The sequence below is a fragment of the Narcine bancroftii genome, chromosome 3 (genome assembly GCF_036971445.1).
Source record: "Narcine bancroftii isolate sNarBan1 chromosome 3, sNarBan1.hap1, whole genome shotgun sequence".
NCBI classification, from domain to species: Eukaryota; Metazoa; Chordata; class Chondrichthyes; order Torpediniformes; family Narcinidae; genus Narcine; species Narcine bancroftii.
Window position 1 is genome coordinate 196,265,678 of NC_091471.1, and position 23,370 is coordinate 196,289,047.

The 23,370-nt window shown below is 40.1% G+C and overlaps 1 protein-coding gene across 14 annotated transcripts in view; it reads left to right on the forward strand.

Annotated features, from left to right (window-relative positions):
- The window catches only part of gria2b (glutamate receptor, ionotropic, AMPA 2b), a 202,664-nt gene that overhangs the window by 97,912 nt on the left and 81,382 nt on the right, over positions 1-23,370 (forward strand). For all 14 annotated transcript variants that reach the window (XM_069926208.1, XM_069926210.1, XM_069926222.1 and 11 more), the window contains 3 exons: positions 6,542-6,781; positions 12,585-12,781; positions 22,962-23,015. In XM_069926208.1, the coding sequence (XP_069782309.1) occupies positions 6,542-6,781; positions 12,585-12,781; positions 22,962-23,015 (491 nt within the window). The remainder of the gene's footprint in view (positions 1-6,541; positions 6,782-12,584; positions 12,782-22,961; positions 23,016-23,370) is intronic.

A 23,370-nucleotide genomic window follows, 5' to 3' on the forward strand; every position in this document is an offset into this window, starting at 1 on the left:
GGATGCCCCCACCCATAACATCAAGCCTGGAATGGCAGGAATTTTGTCAACTCTGGCATCTAAAAAATTAGCACTGTACCTCTGGCAGTACTCAAGATTCGGCCTCATTAGTACTGTTATAAGCCCAGAGGACCCCAAAACGCAGCAGCAATAGATATTCACCAAGACAAGCAGTTACTTGAACAAATGTTGCTTTTAATTATCTTTAAACATGAAAACAGAATCACACTTTAACTTATCACTATTGACTTAACTAACCTAACTTAACCCCCTTCTAATTCTAAGTGCATGTGTATGTAATGTGTGTGTTATGTTCAGAAAACTTCTTTGATTCACAGTCCAATCTCACTTCTCATTCCTCCAAGTTCACTGGTTACAGGCAATTCTTACACTGTGCACAGAATTTAACATTTATGAATTTCACTAGGCTTTGGTGTTTGAAAGGTAAATGCAGGAAGGTTCTTGTCGATTTTCAGAGAGATACTTGTTGTTCGCTGGACACCAACAACTGATTTCTTTTTAATCAGCCATTTCAGTGTCTTGCCGAAGAAACTTGCCCCATCAAGATTCTCCAGATGATAACCTTTTTCTTTCAGGTCACCACAGAATTCCTTTTTGTTTCGCTTATTTCAAGTGAAACATTAGGCAGCCAGTCCTCCTCTTGCATAAGCCACAAGGGCTTTGACCAGGCTGAACTAAGCACTCACAACCCGTCTTCCAAATGGGGTTTATCCACAAGCTTTCCAGCTTGTCCTGTTCCAGTCCCAGCTGCTGCTGCTGAAACTGCAGAACTGAATTCTCTCTCTCACTCTCTCTTTGAGAGAGAACCTGTTTTACTCTCTCTGCTTGCAAAACCACATGACCCTCTAGACAATCTGTGGCTCCGACGGATTCTTTCATCTGTTGCCTTTTTGTAAACAACAATCCATTAGTGAAGTCTCTTGGGCACTCTCCAAAGCTTTTGCAAAGGCTCTTGGTGCTGGCCTGTCTAGCATAAGCAGAGCTCCAGTATTTTAAATAAAATCTATTTTAAAGTGTTTGTATGTGACCTCCACTGGAAAAACCTGCCCAAATTTATCTCCCAAAAACATATCTATATACAATGCAAACACAACAAAGTACCTTGTAAATTTGCAGCGTAACCTCCCTGCTCCTAAGTTCAATCTCACTAGCAATAAAGGCCAACGTTCCATTTTCCTTCTTGATAGCCTGCATACTGCTCCTGCAATTCATGCACAAGCACTCCGACAAGTTCCTCTGCACGGTGGCAGGCTGCAATCCCTTGCCATTTAAATAATATTCTGATCTGCCATTTTTCCTTCCAAAGTTTGCCAACATTGTACTCCATTTACCAGACCCTTGCCCACTCACTTAACCTCTCTATATCTCTCTACAGACACAATTTGCTTTTCAACTCAATTTGGTGTCATCTGCAAATTTAGACACATTGCACTCTATCCCCTCTTCCAGATAATTAATGTATACTGTGAACAGTTGCTGGCCCAGCACTAACCCCTGAGGCACCCCGCTTATCACTGATTTCCAGCCAGAAAAACACCCATGCTTCCCAATTTTCTACTTTTTATTGGTTAACCAATCCGCTCTCCATGCTAATATATCACCCCCCCCCCCCCCCCCAACTTTATGCATCCTTATCTTTTGTATAAGTCTTTTATGCGGCTCCTTATCGGACATCTTCTGGAAATCTAGGTAAATAATATCCATCTGTTACCCTCTATCGTGAAGACTGACACAAAATGGTCATTGTTTCGAGAACACTGTTTCATCTTGGTTGACTTTATACAGATGGCAATAAATTTGAACATAAACAATTAGTTTAAGCCAAACACAGTGCTGTAAGATGCCAGCTTCCCTGCCAAAGAAAATTAAGATCGAATATAATTATATATGCTTTATTTGTTATCATGAGCAAAAATGGAGTGCAGTAGTTTGGTGGTGTTTATTCTTTAATCTAAATAATATATAAAAGAAAAATGTTATAATCTGAAATAGAATTGATCATGAAAGCAGTTATCCTACAGGGAGTAAGAATGCTGAACAACCAAAGGAACTGCTCCATACTAACCACTGAAAGCTTTCACATTCATGAAACAATATTTATTTGTATTGATGAATACCTGTCCTGCGTATGTGTTGTTTGCCTCTATGTGTTGTATCTGGTTGTGTCTCTGCATTTTCTGCACTGAAGACTGGAGAATGCTATTTCATCAGATTGTACTTATACAATCAGATGACAATAAACTTGACTTGATATTTAACCTAATTATGCAGAATTGAGGGTTTTGCAATGATCAATGTTCAGTAAGTGGACTGGTTGATATTATTATCACTGAAAGTTGAAACTATTAACTCTCATGCAATGAGAACTTTTCAAAGCCTTGTGGTATTGTTTTCTCCATTTCTCATTCGTGCTGTGAACCTAAACTCAAAACAAAATTAGGGAACTGCAGCCAAGTTGTAAATGCTGACACAAAAATGCAAGAGAAACTTAGCAGGCCGTGCAGCATCCATGGAAAGCAGAAGGCAGTCAACATTTCGAGCCTAAGCTCTTCTTCAGATGTAAAGGTTCTTCAGTCGAAAGGGAGAGACTGTGACACAGTGAGGATCCTACTTCACTGACATTGCAACCTGGGTTCAATCATGACTTCTAGTCCAGTCTGTGATGAGTTTACACATTCATCTGACATATCATGGGTTTCATTTGGATGCTCCGATTTCCTCCCACATCAGAAACGTGCAGATTGGTCAGTTAATTAGGTCTGTAAATTATCCCTAATTGTAAGTGAGGAGTGTAACCTTGAGGAAATTGTGGAAATATGGGGACAATAAAATGAAATTAGTGCAGTGTTAGTGCAAGTGACAACTTGATAGTTGGCATAGACTCAGTGGGCAAAGGGCCTGTTCTTGTTCTCTATGATTAAACATGAAGGAACAACATTAATATGGATTGTAAAACACCATTAAAAAAAAGTTGTTGTCTTTTCATTATCCACTGAAAAAGTAAAATTGAAAATACCCTTTTGCCAAGTATTCTAGAACAGAATATGACAATACGTTTCTTATATTGCGAGGCCAGCATCTCTCCCCATCTCTTCCCTACCACCCCTCCCCAACTCTTCCCTACCACCCTTCCCCAGCTCTTCCCTACCACCCCTCCCCAACTTTTTCCTACCACCCCTCCCCAACTTTTTCCTACCACCCCTCCCCAACTCTTCCCTACCACCCCTCCGTATCTCTTCCCTACCACCCCTCCCCAACTCTTCCCTACCACCCTTCCCCAGCTCTTCCCTACCACTCCTCCCCAACTTTTTCCTACCACCCCTCCCCAACTTTTTCCCACCACCCCTCCCCAACTACCCCTCCGTATCTCTTCCCTACCACCCCTCCCCAACTCTTCCCTACCACCCCTCCCCAACTCTTCCCTACCACCCCTCCCCAACTCTTCCCTACCACCCCTCCCCAACTCTTCCCTACCACCCCTCCCCAACTCTTCCCTACCACCCCTCCCCAACTCTTCCCTACCACCCCTCCCCAACTCTTCCCTACCATAAGCTCCTATCCTCAATTCCAGTGGTTCTCAACCTTTTTCTTCCCACTTACATACCACTTTAAGTAATCCCTAAGCCACAGGTGTTCTGTGATTATTAAGGGATTGCTTAAGATGGTATGTGGGTGGAAAGAAAAAGTTTGAAAACTACTGTTTTAACCATACCTAATTGACTCGTTATGTGCACGGTTTCAGAATTCCAAAAGGAAATGGGCCAATGACATTTTTTCTCCAGCAAAATATTTCAGTAACAATTGGGTCTAGAGCAGTGATTCTCAACCTTCCCTTCCCACTCACATACCTGACTAATCACAGAGCACCGATGGCATCGGGATTGCTTAAGGTGGTATGTGAGCGGAAGGAAAAAGGTTGAGAACCCCTGCCTGTCTATTCTAATGCTGAACCCATTCCCTTTTCCCAGGTTGCCATTCTTTCATGAATCTGGCTCTTGGTAGGTGATCTACTCATATTGAATATTCATATTGAATATTTTATTTTTTGAGTGGATAATGAAAAGACACCAACTTTTTTTTAATGGTGTTTTACAATCCACATTAATGTTGTTCCTTCATGTTTAATCATAGAGAACAGAACCTGGATTGCTGGAAGATGCAGGGGCAGATGCATGAAGTGGGAGCTGGATCATTGGCAAGAAAAAATTTAGTTCAGTAATAACTAGGAAATTCTATCTGCTCAATGTCAGGCCAGTAACACAGGCATGAATAGGCTGCAACAACCTGCCAACAACCAAACAGACCCACAATGCTTTTTTGAGTTTGGTTGAGATTTGATGGATCAGTGTCAGTAGCCCAGATCAAAGGTTAAACTGGATGTAGGTTGTGAAGTTAAAGAAACTGGAAACTTTTGGATTGTGCTTGTAAACATGCTCAGCAGTATTCTACCAATCTGTAGGCATCACAGTGTGATATGGTTGCTGTGGAGGATTGGATCAGTGGTCAATTCACAGGGCCAAAGGAGAGGCAGGAAGGATCATTAGGGTGTACTTCCCCCCCACCCCCCATTCGACGTGATCTTTGTCTGAAGGGGGTATGAAAAATCTTTGAAGATCTCTTCCACTTCACAGGCAGCATCTTTCAGCGACCCCCGTCGGGAAAGAGATACAGGAATATCAGAGCTAGCACCACAAAGCGGAGAAATAGCTTCTTCCAGCAGGCAGTGAGAATGGTGAATGACCAAAGGAACTGCTCACACTAACTATCCAAGACTCAAATATTTACTAAACAATATTGATTTATTTTATAATATGCATAATTTGTCTTGCTTATGAATTGTTTGTCTGTATGTGTTGTATGCCTGCATGTTTTGTACTGGGGACCAGAGAACAGTGTTTAGTCAGCTTGTATTTGTGCAATCTGATGATAATAAACGTCTTGAAATTGCTGTTGAAGAAGATACTACATTATGATAAATGAATGTACATACCAAGTTGGAAGATATGTCACAGATCACTGCCTTGTCCAGCACCAATGTTTGGAGCTTAGACAGTGTATTGAAGACAATTAATGGGCAAATGAACAATATCACTTGTCCTTATATGGGACAAAGCTCAGCAGAAAATTATGATGGAGATATTTTGTGGGAAAAGTTCCTCTTGTGTCCCTAAAGTGGGAGAGCATCGTGCATTGAGATAAAGATGAGGGAAAAAGGGGAAGCCCCATCAAAGTTCTTGGAGAGATATGATGTTAATCTCCCACAGATGGGAGATTTAGCCAGAGAAATTTGTGACAATGGTCCTTGTTTGATAATAAACTAAACTATTGAACTGCCAGAACACGATTTCTCAGAGACAAGTCCCATGTGATTTATGATGCAATTTTAGAAGCACACTTTTGATTTAAATTGTTTGTCATCATATGTACTGAGACACAGTGAAAAAACTTTGTTTTGGGTGCTATCCAGGCAAGTCAGCCTCTGCATAGTACAGCAGGTAGTTCAAGAATTAAGAAAATGAGTCTTGGAATAAAACAAAAGAACGTTTGCAGTATTGCATAAGTGCAGGAGATGGTGTCAAAAAGAAAAGTACAAAGAAGCAGTGCATGGTATCACCTCATACTCGTGGAAGGTTCATTCAAGAGCCTAATAGCAGAGGAATGAAATTGTCCTTAGAACTGAAGGTGTTTTCAAACTAATTTACAGTATCTTCTCCCCGAGAGGAGAGCAAAGAGTATGACCATGACGGGAAGTGGAATACTTTGCTGCTTTCCTGAGGCAAGGGGCATCAGGATAGAATTGATGTTTGGCTGGGGGTGGGGTACGGGGTTGCTTTGTGTGCTAGCCTGAGCTGCATTCATGACACAGCGATTTCACGCAGTCTTGGGTAGACCAGTTGCTGTACCAAGTGCTGATGCACTGGGACAGGATACTTTTGATGTTGCATCTATAAAATAAAATTGGTAAGGAATCTTGCAGACATGCTGAATTTCCTCAAGGCTCTGAAGAAGTAGAGGATTTGATGCACTCTCTTGGCTATAGTGTTAATTCGATTGGACAATATAGTATTAATTCTGGAAAAAATTTAAGCTCATGACCAAATCCAAGTCAGCACCATTAATAGAATTTTCTGAAAATGATGACCAATTCATCATGTTTGGCTGACACTGAGAGAGATCATTGCCCTAACACCCTGCCCAAGATTCTCCATTACCTTCCTGTAACCCCTCCCACCATTAAATGAGATTTGTCTGATAACAGTGATTTTGCATATTTTTAATGCTTGTTGATAGATTGGCCTGCAGGAAAAAGAATCTCAAGGTTGTATGTGCTGTCATGTACGGTATGCACTCCAACAATAAATCTGAGCTTTGAACGTTGGTATACAGTACTGAATGAAACGACTGTGGCTAGTTTAAAACAAGATACAATACAGTAATTTGTATGCTGGGATCAAAGATATTGTACTGATTATTGAGTGTCTGTCATGTACAAGTTCTGATTTCTCTTTCTCTCTTACAGTCTGCTCCCAGTTTTCAAGAGGAGTCTATGCCATTTTTGGATTTTATGACAAGAAATCTGTAAATACGCTTACGTCGTTCTGTGGAACCCTGCATGTTTCTTTTATCACTCCAAGCTTTCCTGCTGATGGCTTACACCAATTTGTCATACAGATGAGGCCAGATCTCAAGGGTGCTCTTCTTAGTTTGATTGAATATTACCAATGGGATAAGTTTGCTTATCTATATGATAGTGACAGAGGTACACAATCTTTTTGATGTCTATTTCCTATCGGAGCTTTTTGTGCTTTATTTTCCTTATGATTCAATGTTTATGCATGTTGAATAATCTAACCATTCAGATGAGTTAAACATATTTATGCCCTGGGGAGAAATACTAGTCTTGAAATGGACAGCATAGATTTTGATAAATTCCAATATTTCATTCAATTGTTTTGAAAGATCAGCTCAAAGTAAAAGAGAATTTAAACCTTCAGAAACAAAGAAAATGCAGAAACAAATGAATGTGGTCTTTTTTTTTAAATTAGCTTTTTAGCTTGGTAGCTTTTATTCACTTTGAGCATTCATCTTATTCCTCATGCTCCTACAGAATTGTGATTCCTAACATATCCCCTCGAACCAGTCCTTCACAAGTTGGGTGAAAGCTATTAATTTTTCAGCAGTTATACAAGAATTCATTATTAATGAAATGCTTGCCTCTAATCTCAGACCTCACAACCAGCACATGCCCCCAGGCAGGTTTGAAGTCTGAACTGGTTTGAGTTCCCATTTGGCATCCTTGGTTCAGCAATTGTTAAGCAAAAAGTTCTAAGATTGAATCTTGGTAGGTCATACATTTCATGTAAACAATTTCAATGGCAGACAAAAATGCAAATCCTTTTTTAAAATGAGAATTCCTTTGAATTAGTAAATAGAACTATTTGCAGTCCATGAATAAATTAATTTCTAAATGGCATTCAATTGCAGTCAGCTACTAAAATTGTTGATGTGATTACAGCTTTTTCAGGAGTTTAGTTACCCATCAAAAAAAGTAATCACTGTGGTTTGACATAAATTGGGAAAACTTCGGGGAAATTCAACAGCCTTCTGTCATGTGTCACATTGCCCAATGTATCAACTTGCATTACCTTGAAAATTGTTGTTCCTATTTTTTGACCACTAAATTTGGAACAGGGATCAGAAAGGTGATGACAACCATAGTGGAGGATCTCATGATATATAAAGGATTCTCAAAATGTCTGGTTCTTAAGTCGGAATCTGAAACTTTTCTCAAGGCAGGGGGCTGGAGGTGAACTGACAAATGGTCTGACTATAACTGTTTCATCAACTTTTAAAGAACTATGATAATGTAAAAAAAAGTAAAACTATTCAATTTCACAAAAGTTATCAAATTTACATAATGCCTGATTTTTTTTATATACATTCTCCATTAAAAAATAAAGTCTTTGTCAAACTTCATCTGTCCACTCTAATCCAACAAGGAGGACATCTTCCATCCTTCCCCAGTTTGATCATCAGACCTGTAGAAGAGGTTAAGACTTAAATGACAACAAGCCCCTCAGTTGTACTATTATTACAAATTATAGAAGAAAAGGAACGAAACTGGATGGACCACATGCATTGGTCAAGAGAATCTGAGAGTTGGGGGTTGAGAGGAAAAATACATCAGCCATGATTTCAATTGGCCTAGCAGATTTGATGGGCTGAATGCTCTAATTCTGCTCCTACATGTTTTGAGATTTGGACACAGCAAAGACTGCCCTAGGGCAGTTGACCTTTCACCATTCTCCAGACCGACTCCTGGGAACTGATGCCTAAATGTGGAGCTGTCCCACAGACTGGTAAATGAGATTCAATGTGCTCTGACCTGAAATATTTAGTTTTTTTTTTGTCCTACTGATACAGCTCAATCTCACCGAGCTCCTCCAGCAGATTGTTTATTGGAATAGCTTGACATTGTCTTGCTTACAGAGTCATTCCTTAATGACAAGTGCAAGATTCAATCACAATCTTCCTTCACATAAACTGGAGGAACCACACCTTGTATTCCATCTTTGAAGTCAACTAGATGGCATCAATATTGACCTCCAAATCAATGGTAATTCCCTCCCCTTTCTCTTTTTTCTCCCTCCCCTCACTTTCCCTCATCTCTCTAATTTCTTTCTCTTTCCCCTGACCATCACCCATACCCTTCCCTTCCACCACCTCCTTCCCTTCCTTCCTCACATCAGAAATAATCTTTCACAGCCCCCTCCCCCTCTTACAGCACTTTCTCTTCTCCCCCACCCCCCACCTGTCTCTACCTAGTACCTTATAGCCTGTGCTCCTTTTCACTTACCTGCACTCCCCACCCGCCTCCAACAATCTTATTCAGGCAAACACCAATCTTCGGCATCCCTGATGAGGGGCTCAGGTCCAAAACATCAAGTGCCTCTTGATTTCCATGGATGCTCTGTGATCTGCTGATCCTCTAGCACTTTTGTGTATTGTTCCAATTCTCCAACATTGTTGTTTCCCCTCCTTTCCCACTAGATAGACAAACCCAATAGAGTGAAAAGCACAGAGTGCAGGCAGAAAGGAATTGCCCTGGTACTCTACAAAACCAATGAAATAAATTGCCATCAGGTTAAATTGAACAAGGGAACCTCCTCACAGTTACAATCTACCATCATCACTCATGGTGGCAGATGTTCTCACCAACATCTTTAACATCATCCTGAGAAGCGCCATTGTTCCTACGTGTTGCAAAGCAGCCATCATTGTCACCGAGCCGAAGAAGTCGTCTATGCCCTGCTGTAATGCCTACTGCTTTGTTGCACTCACGTCTACTGTCATGAAGTGCTTCGAGAGGCTCGTCATGGGACACATCAAGCTCCTGCTGCCCCCGTCAATGGACTCCCTACAGTTTGCATACAGATCCAACTGCTCTACGGATGATGCCATCACCCACCTGGAAAATAAGGGCTCGTATGTTCGAATGCTGTTTATTGACTTTAGTTCGGCAAAAGTCAAAATCATATCTCAGTACCGGATAGGGAAGTTGAGCCTGCTGGTTCTAAACACCCCCCTCTGCAATTGGATTCTTGACTTCCTGTCGGGGACACCTCAGGCAGTCTGAATCGGGAACAGCATTTCAAAGACTATCACACTGAGCATGGGACCCACCCCAGGGCTAGATGCTTAGTTCACTGCTGCTCACTTTGCTGATCTATTACTGTTCAACTAAACACAGCTCGAACCACATCATGTTCACTGATGACATTACCATGGTGGGCCTTATTGGTAAGAATGAGTCAGCGTACAGAGATGAGGTGCAGTTGCTTATAGACTGGTGCAGAGACAACAACCTGTATTTGAATGTTAATAAAACAAAGGTTGTTGACTTCAGGAGGGGCTGGGGGGGACCACTCTCCACTGACCATTGATGGCTCTACCGTTAAGGACATCAAGAGTATCAAGTTCCTTGGAGTGCATTTGGCAGAGAATCTCACCTGGTCCCTTGACACAAGTTCCAAAACCAAGAAAACTCAGTAGCACCTCTACTTCCTGTGAAGGCTGAAGAAAGTTCATCATCCACCCTCTGTCCTCACTACATTCTACAGAGGATATATTGAGAGCATCCTGTGCAACTGCATCACTGCCTGGTTTGGAAGCTGTACCATCTCGGACCACAAGACCCTGAAGAGGAAGTCAGCGGAAAAGGTCACTGGGGGCTCTCTTCCTACCACGATGGACATCTATAACACACGATATATGCGGATAGCAATAAACGTGAAGGACTCTACATATCTCTCATGTAAACTGTTCTCCCTTCTGCCATCTGGTGGGAGGTACCATCATACTCAGTCCCTTACATCCAGATTGGTCAACCGTTCTTTTTCCCCCAAGCCAACAGGCTCCTATATTCCCAAAACATATGTGGACTTTTACTACAAATGTCTTAATATTTTAACTTCTATTCTAACTTATATTTATGTAAATATGGTCCATGGTCCTGGAGAAATGCTATCTTGCCTTTACCATGCAAACATGGTATAAACAACAAATAAAGGTGACTTGATTATCATTCAAAAGCTCAGCTGGATGAGCCACAACTGTGGCTACAAGAATAAATGAGAGGTTGTTGTCCTATAGTGAATGACTCACTCACTGATGCCCCAGAGCCTTTTCACCATCTGTAAGGGACAAGTTAGGGGTATGATGGAATTGTCTCCACTTCTCAAGATGAGTGCAACGTTCAAGAAACTCAATAACATCCAGCATAATGCAGCCTATTGGATTGATAACCCCTTTACTAGCCTAAGTATTAATTCACTCTTCATTGGCACAGTGACTGAAGAATGAACCATCACCAAAATGCTCTGTAATTACACAACTAGACTACTACAGCAGAACGTCCAAACCTCCAACATCTTTATAGCAAGAAATACAAGGGCAGAACTACCATGGAACACCACCGACCGTGTATTCAGCTTCCATGGTGCTGAATATCATCCTGGCTTTTCTAGTTTGGAACTACATACCCAACAATGTTGTGGAATTACCTTCATAAGAAGAATGGGTGCAATTCTCAAAGGCGGCACACCATCATCTCAAAAAGGATTACAAGAGATGGGCAACAGATACTGGCCTTCTAAACACCACCCAAAATACACAAAATTGTTAGAGAAACTCAGCAGGTCACACAGGATTTAGACGACGAAGGGCTTAGGCCTGAAACATAAGTTACCCTTTGCTTCCTGTAGATACTGCATGGCCTGCTGGGTTTCTCCACCACTTTTGCACATTGCAGTACAATCACTGCATCCGCAGACTTTCCTGTTTAACATTTATAAAGTAAATATCTTCTCAGGGAAGGAAGAAGAATGCAGAATTGCTGTCCAAGATTTTTTGTATTTCAGCCGACATCTTGGCGGGAGATGTGACAATAGCTGCTGCACTTGATTGAGACAACATACAAAATCGCCCATCTCATTGATCATGATCTTTATATTGCAATTGTATGCCAGCTGTAGACAATACACTGCTTAGCATAGCAACTCCATTGTTATAGGCCATGATCCTGGATTAGGGCTTTTTTTGGCATGTTTGTTTCTTGCTGCTGCCAACCAGAAAACGTCCACATCAGCTGAAAGAGAGGAAGAAAATGAAAGGAAACTTTTATTTTCAGAACTTGCAGTAGTCCTTAAACAGATAATAGTTAGAAAATAAAACCCTTCACATCCATGATGAGACAGATTTCCAGTCAAGAGAATTCTTCTGCTTTTGCTTGCTGGTGACCGGAGAGAGTGGTAAGCAGGAAAGGAGTCCAGCTTGCTAGCCAATCCCTTTCCCCATCAAAATGTTTATGCCGCAAGTGGGGAAGAAATGACAACTTTCTAGCTAGGTGTAAGGGAATTCAAGTCAAGGCTGGGGAAACAAAATGCCTTTCTGGTTTTGCCCCAGTCCTCTGGTAAACATGACAAACAAAAACTCCTCTTTCGTGTTTAGAGGCAAGTATCAATAATTGAGACCAATTCATATTATTTGAATATTTCAATTTTAATGAATTGTTTAATTTTTAAATATCTTCAAAAGAATGGCAGCATAGTTAGCCTAGCAGTTAGCATAACCCTGTTAAAGCACCAGCAATGGGTTCGAATCCTGCGCTGTCTGTAAGGGATTGTACATTCTCCCCTTGTCTGCTCTGGTTTCCTGCCACCATTCAAAACGTGCTTGGGCTGCAAGTTAATTTGGTATAATTGGTCAGCATGGTCTTGTGGGCTGAAAGGACCTGTTACTGTACTGTATCTCTAAATTAAAAAAAAACTTTTAAATTAAAAAAAAAGAAATGTATAAATGATATAAACTTTCAAAATAAGTTTAGAATAGTGGTTCTATCAGAATAAGAATAACCCAATAGAATATTCATTGCCAATCATTTCATTCAAAGATTATTTGAAAATTGTCCTACTAAGTGACTTGCAAAATAGTTACATTTTTTATTGACTGAGCTAGCAACCATAAATTTGATATGTTGGCTGTATTCTGTCACTTCCCTCAAGGGTTGTCGGTGTTACAAGCAGTCCTAGATGCTGCAGCAGAAAACAAATGGCAAGTCACAGCAATCAATGTCGGGAACATAAAAGATGACAGGAAAGATGAAGCCTACCGCTCACTTTTTCAGGACCTGGAAAATAAAAAAGAAAGACAAGTAATTCTTGACTGTGAGCGTGACAAAGTTAACGACATCATGGAACAGGTACAAATAATAACTTCTTAATTAAACATGGTTATTCTTTAATATGTCAGTGTAAACATCAGACTAACTGTTCATTTCATTGAAAGTCTGTCTGATCTTAGTGCCATCCTGAAACTGTGTAATAAAACAGTAAATGTCTTTTGTTACCCTTTGCATTTTCAGTGATAATAACACTGGACAACAATTTTTTTTTCAAAAAGTTTGCTTCCAGAAAGAAATTTGGAGATTACAATAGGCACTTTGAGCTGAACACGAAGATAATTTCAGATTTGCTGTATCACGTAGGAAGTTGGAGTAATGTTAAATTAATTTTTATTGAATTTAGCATTTTTAATCACATATTGAAGCTGACACATTGCATTAGTTCAACTAAAATGTTTTGCCGCTGATTTTCGTTTATACTCAGCATCTGATTTCTCTCATGTCAGTCTCAAACAATAGTTGGCCAGCATTGATGGATTCCAGTTACTCTGATATCACTTGTCCATGGTCAAAATGTCTTGGTGAAACCTTTCAACACGTTCATCACTGATTGCACTGAGATCAGCTGGGAAGAAGTCCAAGTGTGAATCCAGAAAATGAATTTTCAATGACATGTTGCCCTCATGGTTTTGCATGCTTGGAGACTTAAAATATGACAGGAAATCACAAAAAAATTGGTCATATCTAAAAAAAGTGTGTGTGTTAGGAAAATTAAGATGATTTTCGTGATTAGCAGCCAAAAATCCATAAAATTCAACCAAAAGTATTCACGAAGCAAAATTTTTGTTGTTCAATATAATTATACCAGAATAATTAATTACTCAATTTGGTTCAATCAACTTTATCATTTGGTTATAGCATGCTCTGTTGTTCAAAGATAATGCCCCATCTGGGTTTATATATTTGTAACCCATGTTTCCTGATGACTGGTTACAATTACCTACTGGAAGGGCACAGATCAGATGAATCCTCAGGTTGATCTCAGCTGTCATTGTCAATCTTAAGGTTTTGGCTAGCACATTTTTAAATGATCATGTCTGAGTTAGACATAACATTGGTCTCTGTCACCAATAATAGCACTATGTGGTTCACTAATGAGCTGGAAAGACTAAAAATTATTGCCCTTTGGATGGTGGGGGTGAGCTGCTGTGGAAAGATTTAATTTGTTTCACGGGGAAGGAATTCCAAAAAGGAGATGCAGCAAAAATGATGGTAATATACTTGTTCCATTTTTCCCTAGCCCAATAGGGAATATGAAGATGTTCCCATGTACCAGCTCTTCCTTTCTTGAAGGTCTAGGTTCACTGTGTCATAGGAGGAAACCTGCTGAAATAACTTTGTGAGGAACCACAATGTATTTTGTCATCAAGTCAAGTTTATAGTCATCTGATTTTACAAGTACAACCCGAAGAAACAACATTCTCTGGCGCTCAATGCAAAACATGCAGACATGCAACCAGACGTAACACACAAACAAACAAATAATAAATATGCAGAACAATTATATCTATAAAAATTAATAAATACATATTGTTTCATGAATATGAGAGTCTTGGATGGTTAATGTGAGCAGTTCCTTTGGGCATTCAGCCTTCTCACTGACCGTGGGAACAAGCTGTTCCTCAGCCTCGTGGTGCTGGCTCTGATCCTCCTGTATCTCTTCCCTGTCTGAAGCAGCTGAAAGGTGCTGTGTGCAGGATGGAGGGGGTTCTCAATGATTCTGAGTGCCCTCTTCAGACAACAATCCCGGTGGATCATGTCGATTGGGGGGTGGGGGGGGAGGAGGCAGACTCCAGTGATCCTCTCTGCCACTCTTACGGTCCTGTGGATTGACCACCAATTCATATCTCTGCAGCAGCCGTACCACACTGTGCTGCACCTGGAAAGGATGATCTCAATAGAGCTCCTATAGAATATTGACATAATGGAGGCTGGTAGCCTTTCCCTCTTCATTCTTCTCAGGACGTTCAGTCACTGTGGCACCTTCCTGACAAGTGAGGCGATGCTGAGGGTCCATGATAGGTAACTAGTTAAGTGTACTCCAAAGAACTTGGTGTTTTCCCCTCACTACTATAGAGTTGTTGATTTGTTCCTGTTCGTTCCTGGTCCTCCCGAAGTCCACGATCATCTCCTTCCTCCTGAGCATGTTGAGACTTAGGCTGTTACTCACACACCATTTCACGAGATTTTCCACCTTTTTATTTTGCAGTGCAACTCATTGTTGTTGCTGATGAGACCAGTTATTGTTTTGTCATCTGCAAATTTGATGACACTGTTGGATCTGAATCTGGTGATCCAGTTGTGGGTCAGTAGCATGAACAGAGTGGGCTGAACACACGGCCCTGAGGTGCAGCAGTGCCCAGCGTGATGGTGCTCAATATTTGGCTATCGGCCTTGACAGACTGTGGTTTTTCCATTAGTAAGTAAAGACTTCCATCAATTGGTCTGTGCAATCCTTCAATACGTGACCAGGTATGTTGTCTGGTCCTGCTGCCTTGTGTGGGTTCACCTTGGATAGGGTTCTCCTCACCTCGGACACAGCTAAGCAGGAGGCTGGTTCATTAGGAGGACACAAAGATTTTTTTGACATCATCCTGCTCTTCTCATCAAACCGACCATAGAAGGTATTCAATCTGTCCGGAAGGGAGGCATTATTGTCCTTAATTCACAAGGTCAACTTGTGATCCATATAGACTTGATTCCTTGCCACATGAGCCTGGTGTCACACAGCTCTCTGTAGATCTTCTGTGCATTCCCATGCTTTGCCTTCTGGATTGCACGGGAAGTTCCACCCTTGCTGATCTTAGTGCCATCCTGAAGCCAGCATCATGAACTCTGAGAAGGGCCCAGACTACTGTATCCAACCATGTTTTCTGTTTTGTCCTGGTTGTGAAGCATTTTATTTTGGTGACATCCTCACTGCACCCGCTGACATAGCCAGTCACTGAGCTCATGACCATTGTAGGTGGTTGCCTCCTTGAAACAGCTCCAGTTTGTGGTCTCAAAGCAGTCTTTCAGTGCTGCTATGACCCACCTGCCCCCACTGGCCACATCCTGATCTCCCCGTGACCTGACGTAGTTTGCTTTGTCAGCAGTCTGTGTGCTGGGGTTAGCAGGACAGACATGTGATCCAAGTAACCAAGGTTGAAGCAAGGTGCGGCCTTGTATGCACCATTCTTGATGCTTCTTAATACGTTCCAACATTTTCATGTTATTTTCTGACTTCTACCTGCTGTCCCATGGTTTTGCAGATTTCGACCAAATTGATGAAGTCAAGGGATTGTTGCAGTAAGGACTGACAGATGTTATCCTGACTTCAAACACAAATGGTTGCTTCCAATCCATGTTCATTTACAACAATTCTCCCTGCAATAAAGCATGATTGGAAATAAACAAAAGAAACCTTAACTGCCCAAGGTGCTCTATAAGAACTTGTGTGAGACTTCTGCACTTTCCTGTAGAAACCCTATATGAACTCCTCTACCTGCTTTGTCCAAAATGCAAATCCCCAGTAAAAGGTGCCCACTGGATTCAAGTAATGAAGGCATGGCCCCAGAATAATAATTCAGTATCCTAACCACAGAACCAATCTTTACAGATTAGATTAATCTCTCATTGTTTCCTATCACAGTTTAATAAATATTAATAATCATTTTTGAATTTAATCTAAATAAATCAAAACTACAAATTATATCATGAGTCCAAAGAGGTGAATAGGTTGGGATGAATAATTGATTCATACAGCCCTTCAGCCCAATATATCCATGCCAACCAAGTGATTATTCTGGGCTAGTTCCATTTCTTCATATTTGGTCCTTGTCCTCCTGAGCCGCTCCTGTCCATATATGTGTTTATATAAAACACATGATAAATACCGAGGCAGCAATTGCATACATTAGTTTTTATTTGCTTTAAAAATGAAATACTGAAGAAGAGAGATAATACAATAGACAAATATGCTGGAGAATCTCAGCAGGTCATGCAGCATCCATAGGAAAGAAAGAGTAATCAAAGCATTGGGCCTAGGCCTTTCGTCAGATATAAGAAGAAAAAAAAACAAGCAGGCCCTCACAATACTGCATGTACTGGAAATCTAAAATTAAATCAAAATTTGTTTGAAATACACACCGTTGTGGGGTGATTTGCAGCTCAGTGAACTGAAATGTTCACTAGTTTCTCTCTTCACAAAGCACTTAAAGCCCTCCCTGCTGTTTATAATATATGGATTTGAGCTGAAAACTGGTGCTGGAAAAAATATTCCAGTCCTTACAATGAAGACTTCATCCCAAATTAACTTATCTCATGTAAAGATCATCTGGTGGCCAATTCCAAACAAAAGCAAAGCTATCTTTACTCTTTGTGCAGGACCTGCTCAGTTCATTGCAGTTGATATTCAGACCAGTCCTGAATTTGAGATGGAGTCAGGCACTGGAATGTATCCTTGCTGTTGGACCAATGACATAATGCTGACATTGCACTTATATTAAACTCACGATCTTTCTCTGAAGTTCTAGTTACTGAGACTTGGTGATCTGGAGAAAATGAAAACCCTGTTCACTAGATTATGGTTCATACTTTAAACCCGATTTCCATGTTGGCTATATCTGTTCAGATTGCTTTGGGTTTATGCAAAGAAAGAACTTTTCTGGCATTAAACTCTGGGAGATGCAAGGTATGATCAGCAGTTAGATAGCATCTGTGGAGAGACGAATTGGGACTCTGTCTTGACTGGGACTTTATGAAGCTGTAGGTGGAGATGGAGGAGTTTCGTAGACATTTAGGAGTTGTGATTCCTCAGGATGGGTCCTTTATCAGATGATTTTGCTGCCCACAAGCCATTCTGATTGGCACATTTAGTAAAGTGCTGGAAGCCACATGATCCAGAAGAGATCACATGCCAGAATGCCAAATGCCTTCAGTTGGGTGGTTGGATTATGTGGTTCGGGTGGGTGTTCAAGCAAAGGAGAGCTGGAATATTGAGGGAGGAGGGTTTAATTGCAAGGTCACCCATAGAAGATATCCAGTTTTCAATCTTGAATGTAATTGAATTGTTGATTGTAACATGTACAGTACAGAGATACAGTGAAAAGCTTTGAGTTACATACTATCTATGGAGGTCTACAATAAATAAATGTGACCGAATTATCGAATAAAATAGATTATGAAATGGGTGGAAAGGTTTGATTTCTCAAAAAAATGCCTTTATATCAAAATAGATGGCTTCCTTTTTTTTAATGGATAATCAGTTTTTGAGAATTTGGAGTTGAATGGGGATCAATAAAATAGAAAACTGTTTTGAAGCTGGTAAATTTATTACTTTTTAATGAATGAAGGAAAAATTTAATGTCCCAAATAATACTTTTTTTCTCTTATTATAAGGTTAAGGCTTTCTTGGTTGATAGGTTAGGTCCTAATTTGATACTACCTAGAGCAGTGGTTCTCAAACTTTTTCTTTCCACTTAAATACCACTTCAAGTATTCCCTATGCCATAGGTACTCTGTGGCATAGAGTAAGGGATTGCTTAAGGTGGTATGTGAGTGGGAAGAGAAGGTTGAGAATCACTGGTTCTAGACCCAATTGTTACTAAAATATTTTGCTTGAGAAAACTTGTTATTGGCCCATTTCCTTTGGAGTTATGAAACCGTGCACATAATGAGTCAATTGGGTACGATTAAAACAATGGCTATCAAATGTTTTCTTTCCACCCACATACCACCTTAAACAATCCCTCACTAATCACAGAGTACCTATGGCATAGGGAATGCTTAAAGTGGTATGTGAGTGGAGAGAAAAAGGTTGAGAACCACTGGGTAAGAGGTAGGAATTATTTGGAGAAAATATTAGTGGTTATACTCCCACAGGACAAAAAATGCTATTTTGGTTGGGTAATATTAAAGTGGTTAGACTTAAATGAAGGTTAACTATATATAAAATTGAATTTTTATGACTAGTTTTAGCTATTTCTAGGAAGTGTACAGCTATTACTTGGAAATCAGATACATATTTATGGAATGGAGAGATGGCATGCTGAACTGCATACTTGTATTCCACTTCAGAAAATAACTTATAATTTACATAATAAGTATTAATTTTTTTTTCAAAAATTGGAGCCCATACTTATAACACATTAGCTTGAAAATTTGAAGGACTGGTTAACCCCAGTTCCATTATTATTAGTATTGAGACTTTGTATTTCTTTTTGACATTCTCCCAACTCTTTCTCTTTTCCTTTCTTTGATATATTTTAGGGGAGGTGGGTGGGAAGGGAGGGACGGATGGGGCATTTTGTATACACCACATAATTTTTCTTTTGTAATTTTATTGAATATGTATACATGGATGTGGTTTTAAAATTCTTAAATAAAATATTCCAAAAAACTCGTACATAAATACACAAGGTAATGTAATAAGAGACAAAAGTCAAGACTGTTGTATTACAGTAAGTCAAAGAATGTGGTGTACAATATTACGAAGACAAAGTGCCAGGGATAAAGAAAAGTACAGTTAAACCAGTGCAAGGGCATTGTCGTTTATCAATGAGAGGCCCATTTAAGAGTGTAATCCCAGCAGGAAAAAAAAAACTGTCTTTTAATCTGGAGGTTTATGTTTACAAGCTTGTGTATCTTCTGCCTGATGGATAGGGGGAGAAGAAAATGTGACTAGGGCTGGGTTAAGTCCTTCGACATGTTGACAGCTTTCCGGTGACAATGCGAAGTGTAGACAGAGTTTATGGAGTGGGTAGAGGAGGTTTGTGTAATGGTCTAAGCTGCGTTCACAACTCTGGAATTTCTTGCAGTGAGGGAAGAGCAGTGTCAAGATGATCATGACAGTTTTGATTGGCAAAGAGCCTAGGCCTGAAATGTTGGTTAGATATCTTTGCCAGGAATAAAACCCCAATGCTGAGTTCCTCCAGTATTTCTGTGTGGATATCTTTGCCTCCCTATGAATGGTGCGGGACCTTTTAATTTTCTCTAGCATTTTTGTATTTTTCAAAGGTGCGTTTGTATCCCAGGGATTTTCTAAGAGTGTGTCTTTGAATCAGTTGGATACTTTGATGATTGACAGGGAAGAAGGAAGCCTGTGGGCACCTGCTCCCCATAATACACAAGCAATATTCTGGAAATCTTTTGAATGAAGCAGTCTCTGCTACCTTTTAGATTAAATATGAAGCAATCAAAAATGTATATTTTATCAGTGAGGCATGCAGACTTATTCAAGATTTAAATGGATGACATTATTCACAGAAGCAACTTGGTTGCCTGTCCACTGTTCTGTTTCGACTAAATTTGGAAGTGAATGGTTGAAAGAATAATGTGGCTTTCAAAAGATTGGTAATCTTTCATTAGCAAATTTGAAAAAATGTCAGGAACAAAAACAATTTTGGTCTGATTGAAATTAGAGATGAAGGTCTCTGAATTTGAATGGTCAGTGAAGAGATTGGCCACTGGCTGGACTTGAAGAAAAATCACCACTTCTACTTTTGATTTTTCATTCATTAAAATTAATGCATGAACCTGTTTTAGGAATCTCCATGTCATTACTTAATATACCTGACCTTGGATGCAAATTGAGAGGACAACATCAATACAGAAAATTGGTTTTGCTCTTTACAACCTAACATGAAATATTAATAGAAAATGCCAGGTCAACAGAGGAAAGAAATGGTATGAATATTTCAAGTTGGTAGATCATAGAATCATAGAACATTACTACACAATCCATCTAGTCCATGCCAAATGAATTTTTCACCTAGATCCATCAACCTGCTCCTGGACCATAAATCCTTCCCCCTCCCTTGCCCCTCCCATCCATCTATCTAACCAAATTTCTCTTCAATGTTGAAATCAAACCCACATCCACCACTTCATATGACAGCTCATTCTGCATTCTCAACATCCTCTGATTGAAGAAGTTGCCCTAATGTTTTGAATTTGACCTTTAACCCATGTCCTCTAATTCTTGTTTCACTTAACATCAGTAGAAAAAGCTTGCTCTCATTTACCCAAACTATATCCCTCATAATTTACCACATTATTCTTAGAGCCTCTCTTAAACAATGGAAGAACATTAGCTTTTCTCCAATGCTCTCGTACCATGGCTAAGGATGTTTTAAATATCTCGGCTAAAGCCCCTGTAATTTCTGCACAAGCCTCCTCCCAAGGTCCAAGGGAATATCTTGACAGGGCCTGGGGACTTATCTGCCCTTGTGTGCCACAATATATGTGGGACACATGAAGATTAAGCAAGTAGCAAGGTGAAAAGAAGTGTGCAGAAAGAAGAAAGAATGAAAGAGAAGCCCTTTGATAGGCTGGTCAAAAATCAAATACCAGAAGAGATGACATAAAGCTGGTCAAAAATCAAATACCAGAAGAGATGACGTGAAGGACATTGTAAAGTGAAGAAGATAACGAGGGACCTAGAGGAGTTACTAATTGAAATATGTGAATTACTATTTAAAATGATTGAATGGAGAAGGCTGTAAAGTTCCTGATGAAAAGATGAGATATTGTTCCTTGAACTTGAATTAATCTTTATTGGGACATAAAAGAAGTTTGAGGGCGATGAGGTATGAGTGGGAGAGGGAAGGAGAATTAAAGTGAAAGGCCACAGGAATCTTCTGATCACACTTTCAGAAGGTTCATTGATACTGTGATTTCAGAGATGTTGTGATTTCAGATTTGTTGTCAGATTACATACATAACATCACATTCTGAGATTCCTTTTACCTGTGGGTGTGGCAGAATTACCATTAATTAGTAATGCAAAAAATAAACCGCACACAGTGTGAACATGTAAACAATCGAAAGAACTGTAAATGGATAATGAATGTAAACAAATTGACTGTGCAACACATGGAGAGAAAAGAAAATCGATAGTGTGCACCAAGTAAGTGCCCTTAAATTAGTCCCTGATTGAGACTGTTGTTGAGAAGTCTGAACAGCAGCTGTTCCTGAACCTGGTGGTGCGAGTCTTGTGGCACCTATACCTCTTTCCTGATGGCAGCAGTGAGAACAAAGCATGTGCTGGGTGGTGAGAATCCTTGATGATTGCTGCTGTCTTCCAACGGCAGTGTTCCCTGTAGATGTACTCAATAGTGGGGGGAGTTTAGCCTGTAATGTCTTGGGCTGTGTTCACTACCTTTTGGAAAGCTTTACGCTCAGGGATATTGGTGTTCTCATACCAGACAGTGATGCAGCCGGTCAATACACTTTCCATCACACATCTATAGAAATTTACCAGGGTTTCTGATGTCATACCAAACCTCCGCAAACTCCTGAGGAAGTAGAGGTGCTGACATTCTATCTTTATGATGCCTTTGGTGTGTTGGGTCCAGAAAAGATCTTCCAAGATAGTGACTCCCAAGAACCTAAATGCGCTCACCCTCTTCACCTCTGATCCCGCAATTATCACTGGATTGTAGACCTCTGCCTTTCCTTTCATGAAGTCAGCAATCAGCTCCTTAGTTTTGGTGACAGTGAGTCCAAGGTTCTCATTGATGCACCATTCAGCCAAGTTTTCAATCTCCATCCTGTATGCAGATTCATCACTATCTTTTATACAACCCTGTACCGTGGTTTCATCGGCAAATTTGTTGATGATGTTATTATCTTACTGAGCACACAGTTGTAGGTGTAAAGTGAGTAGAGCAGGGGACTAAGAACACAGCCCTCACAGTATTGATGGAGATGGTGGAGAAGAAGTAGAAAAAAAATCTTCACTGATTGTGATCACCCATTCTATGCTTGGCCCCTGCAATGTTCTTGAGGTGATAGCTTGACCACTGAATATGTGGGAAGCTGAGATGATGATGGTCAGTGATGGAGATGGTGCAGCGAAATACAGTCTTCAAGGGGAATTCCATCAAATGCCAGAACTGTGAAATTTAGAAGACAACAGCATGCCCAGCTGGGTTATTGTTAACATTGTGATGTCCTTGCATCAGAACTGACCAATTCCGACATAAACAGGAAAGGATGTTTGTGAATTCATTATTACGTCCTGATGTCAGCAATGTGCCAGAACCTGACGTTAATGGTCAATGGTTTTTTTTCTGTATCTTGTAATAAATCCAAAGTGAAAACGTTTATTATGACATTTGAAAGAATTGTATTAAGTGTAATTAACCTCATATTTGTTCTGAAAATTTGCTCCTCAATATATTTAAGACCAACTAACTTCTTAATTTCTTCTTTGTAGGTCATAACTATCGGAAAACATGTTAAAGGATACCATTACATTCTTGCTAATCTGGTAGGTATCCTACAAAATGAAATAGAATCCTATAGCATAGAGATGACACTTGGCTGAACCAGCAGATACACATTGAGCATTATGAAAATGCTTGATCTGCAGGTCTGTCTGTTTCGAATTGGCCCAGGCTGTTTGGGGATATGTAAGTGTAATTGCTGACAACTCGATGCCAACTTCAAGCTCTGGATTAAAAAAAATTCCAGGAAGGCAATAAAAAGATTAACAGTAGACCTCCAGTAAAAACACAAGAATGCTGGAGGAACCTTGAGGAAGGGCTCAGGCCTGAAGCATTGGTTATACTCCATTACCTCCAGTGGACGCTACAAGACCTGCTGAGTTTCTCCAGGATTATTGT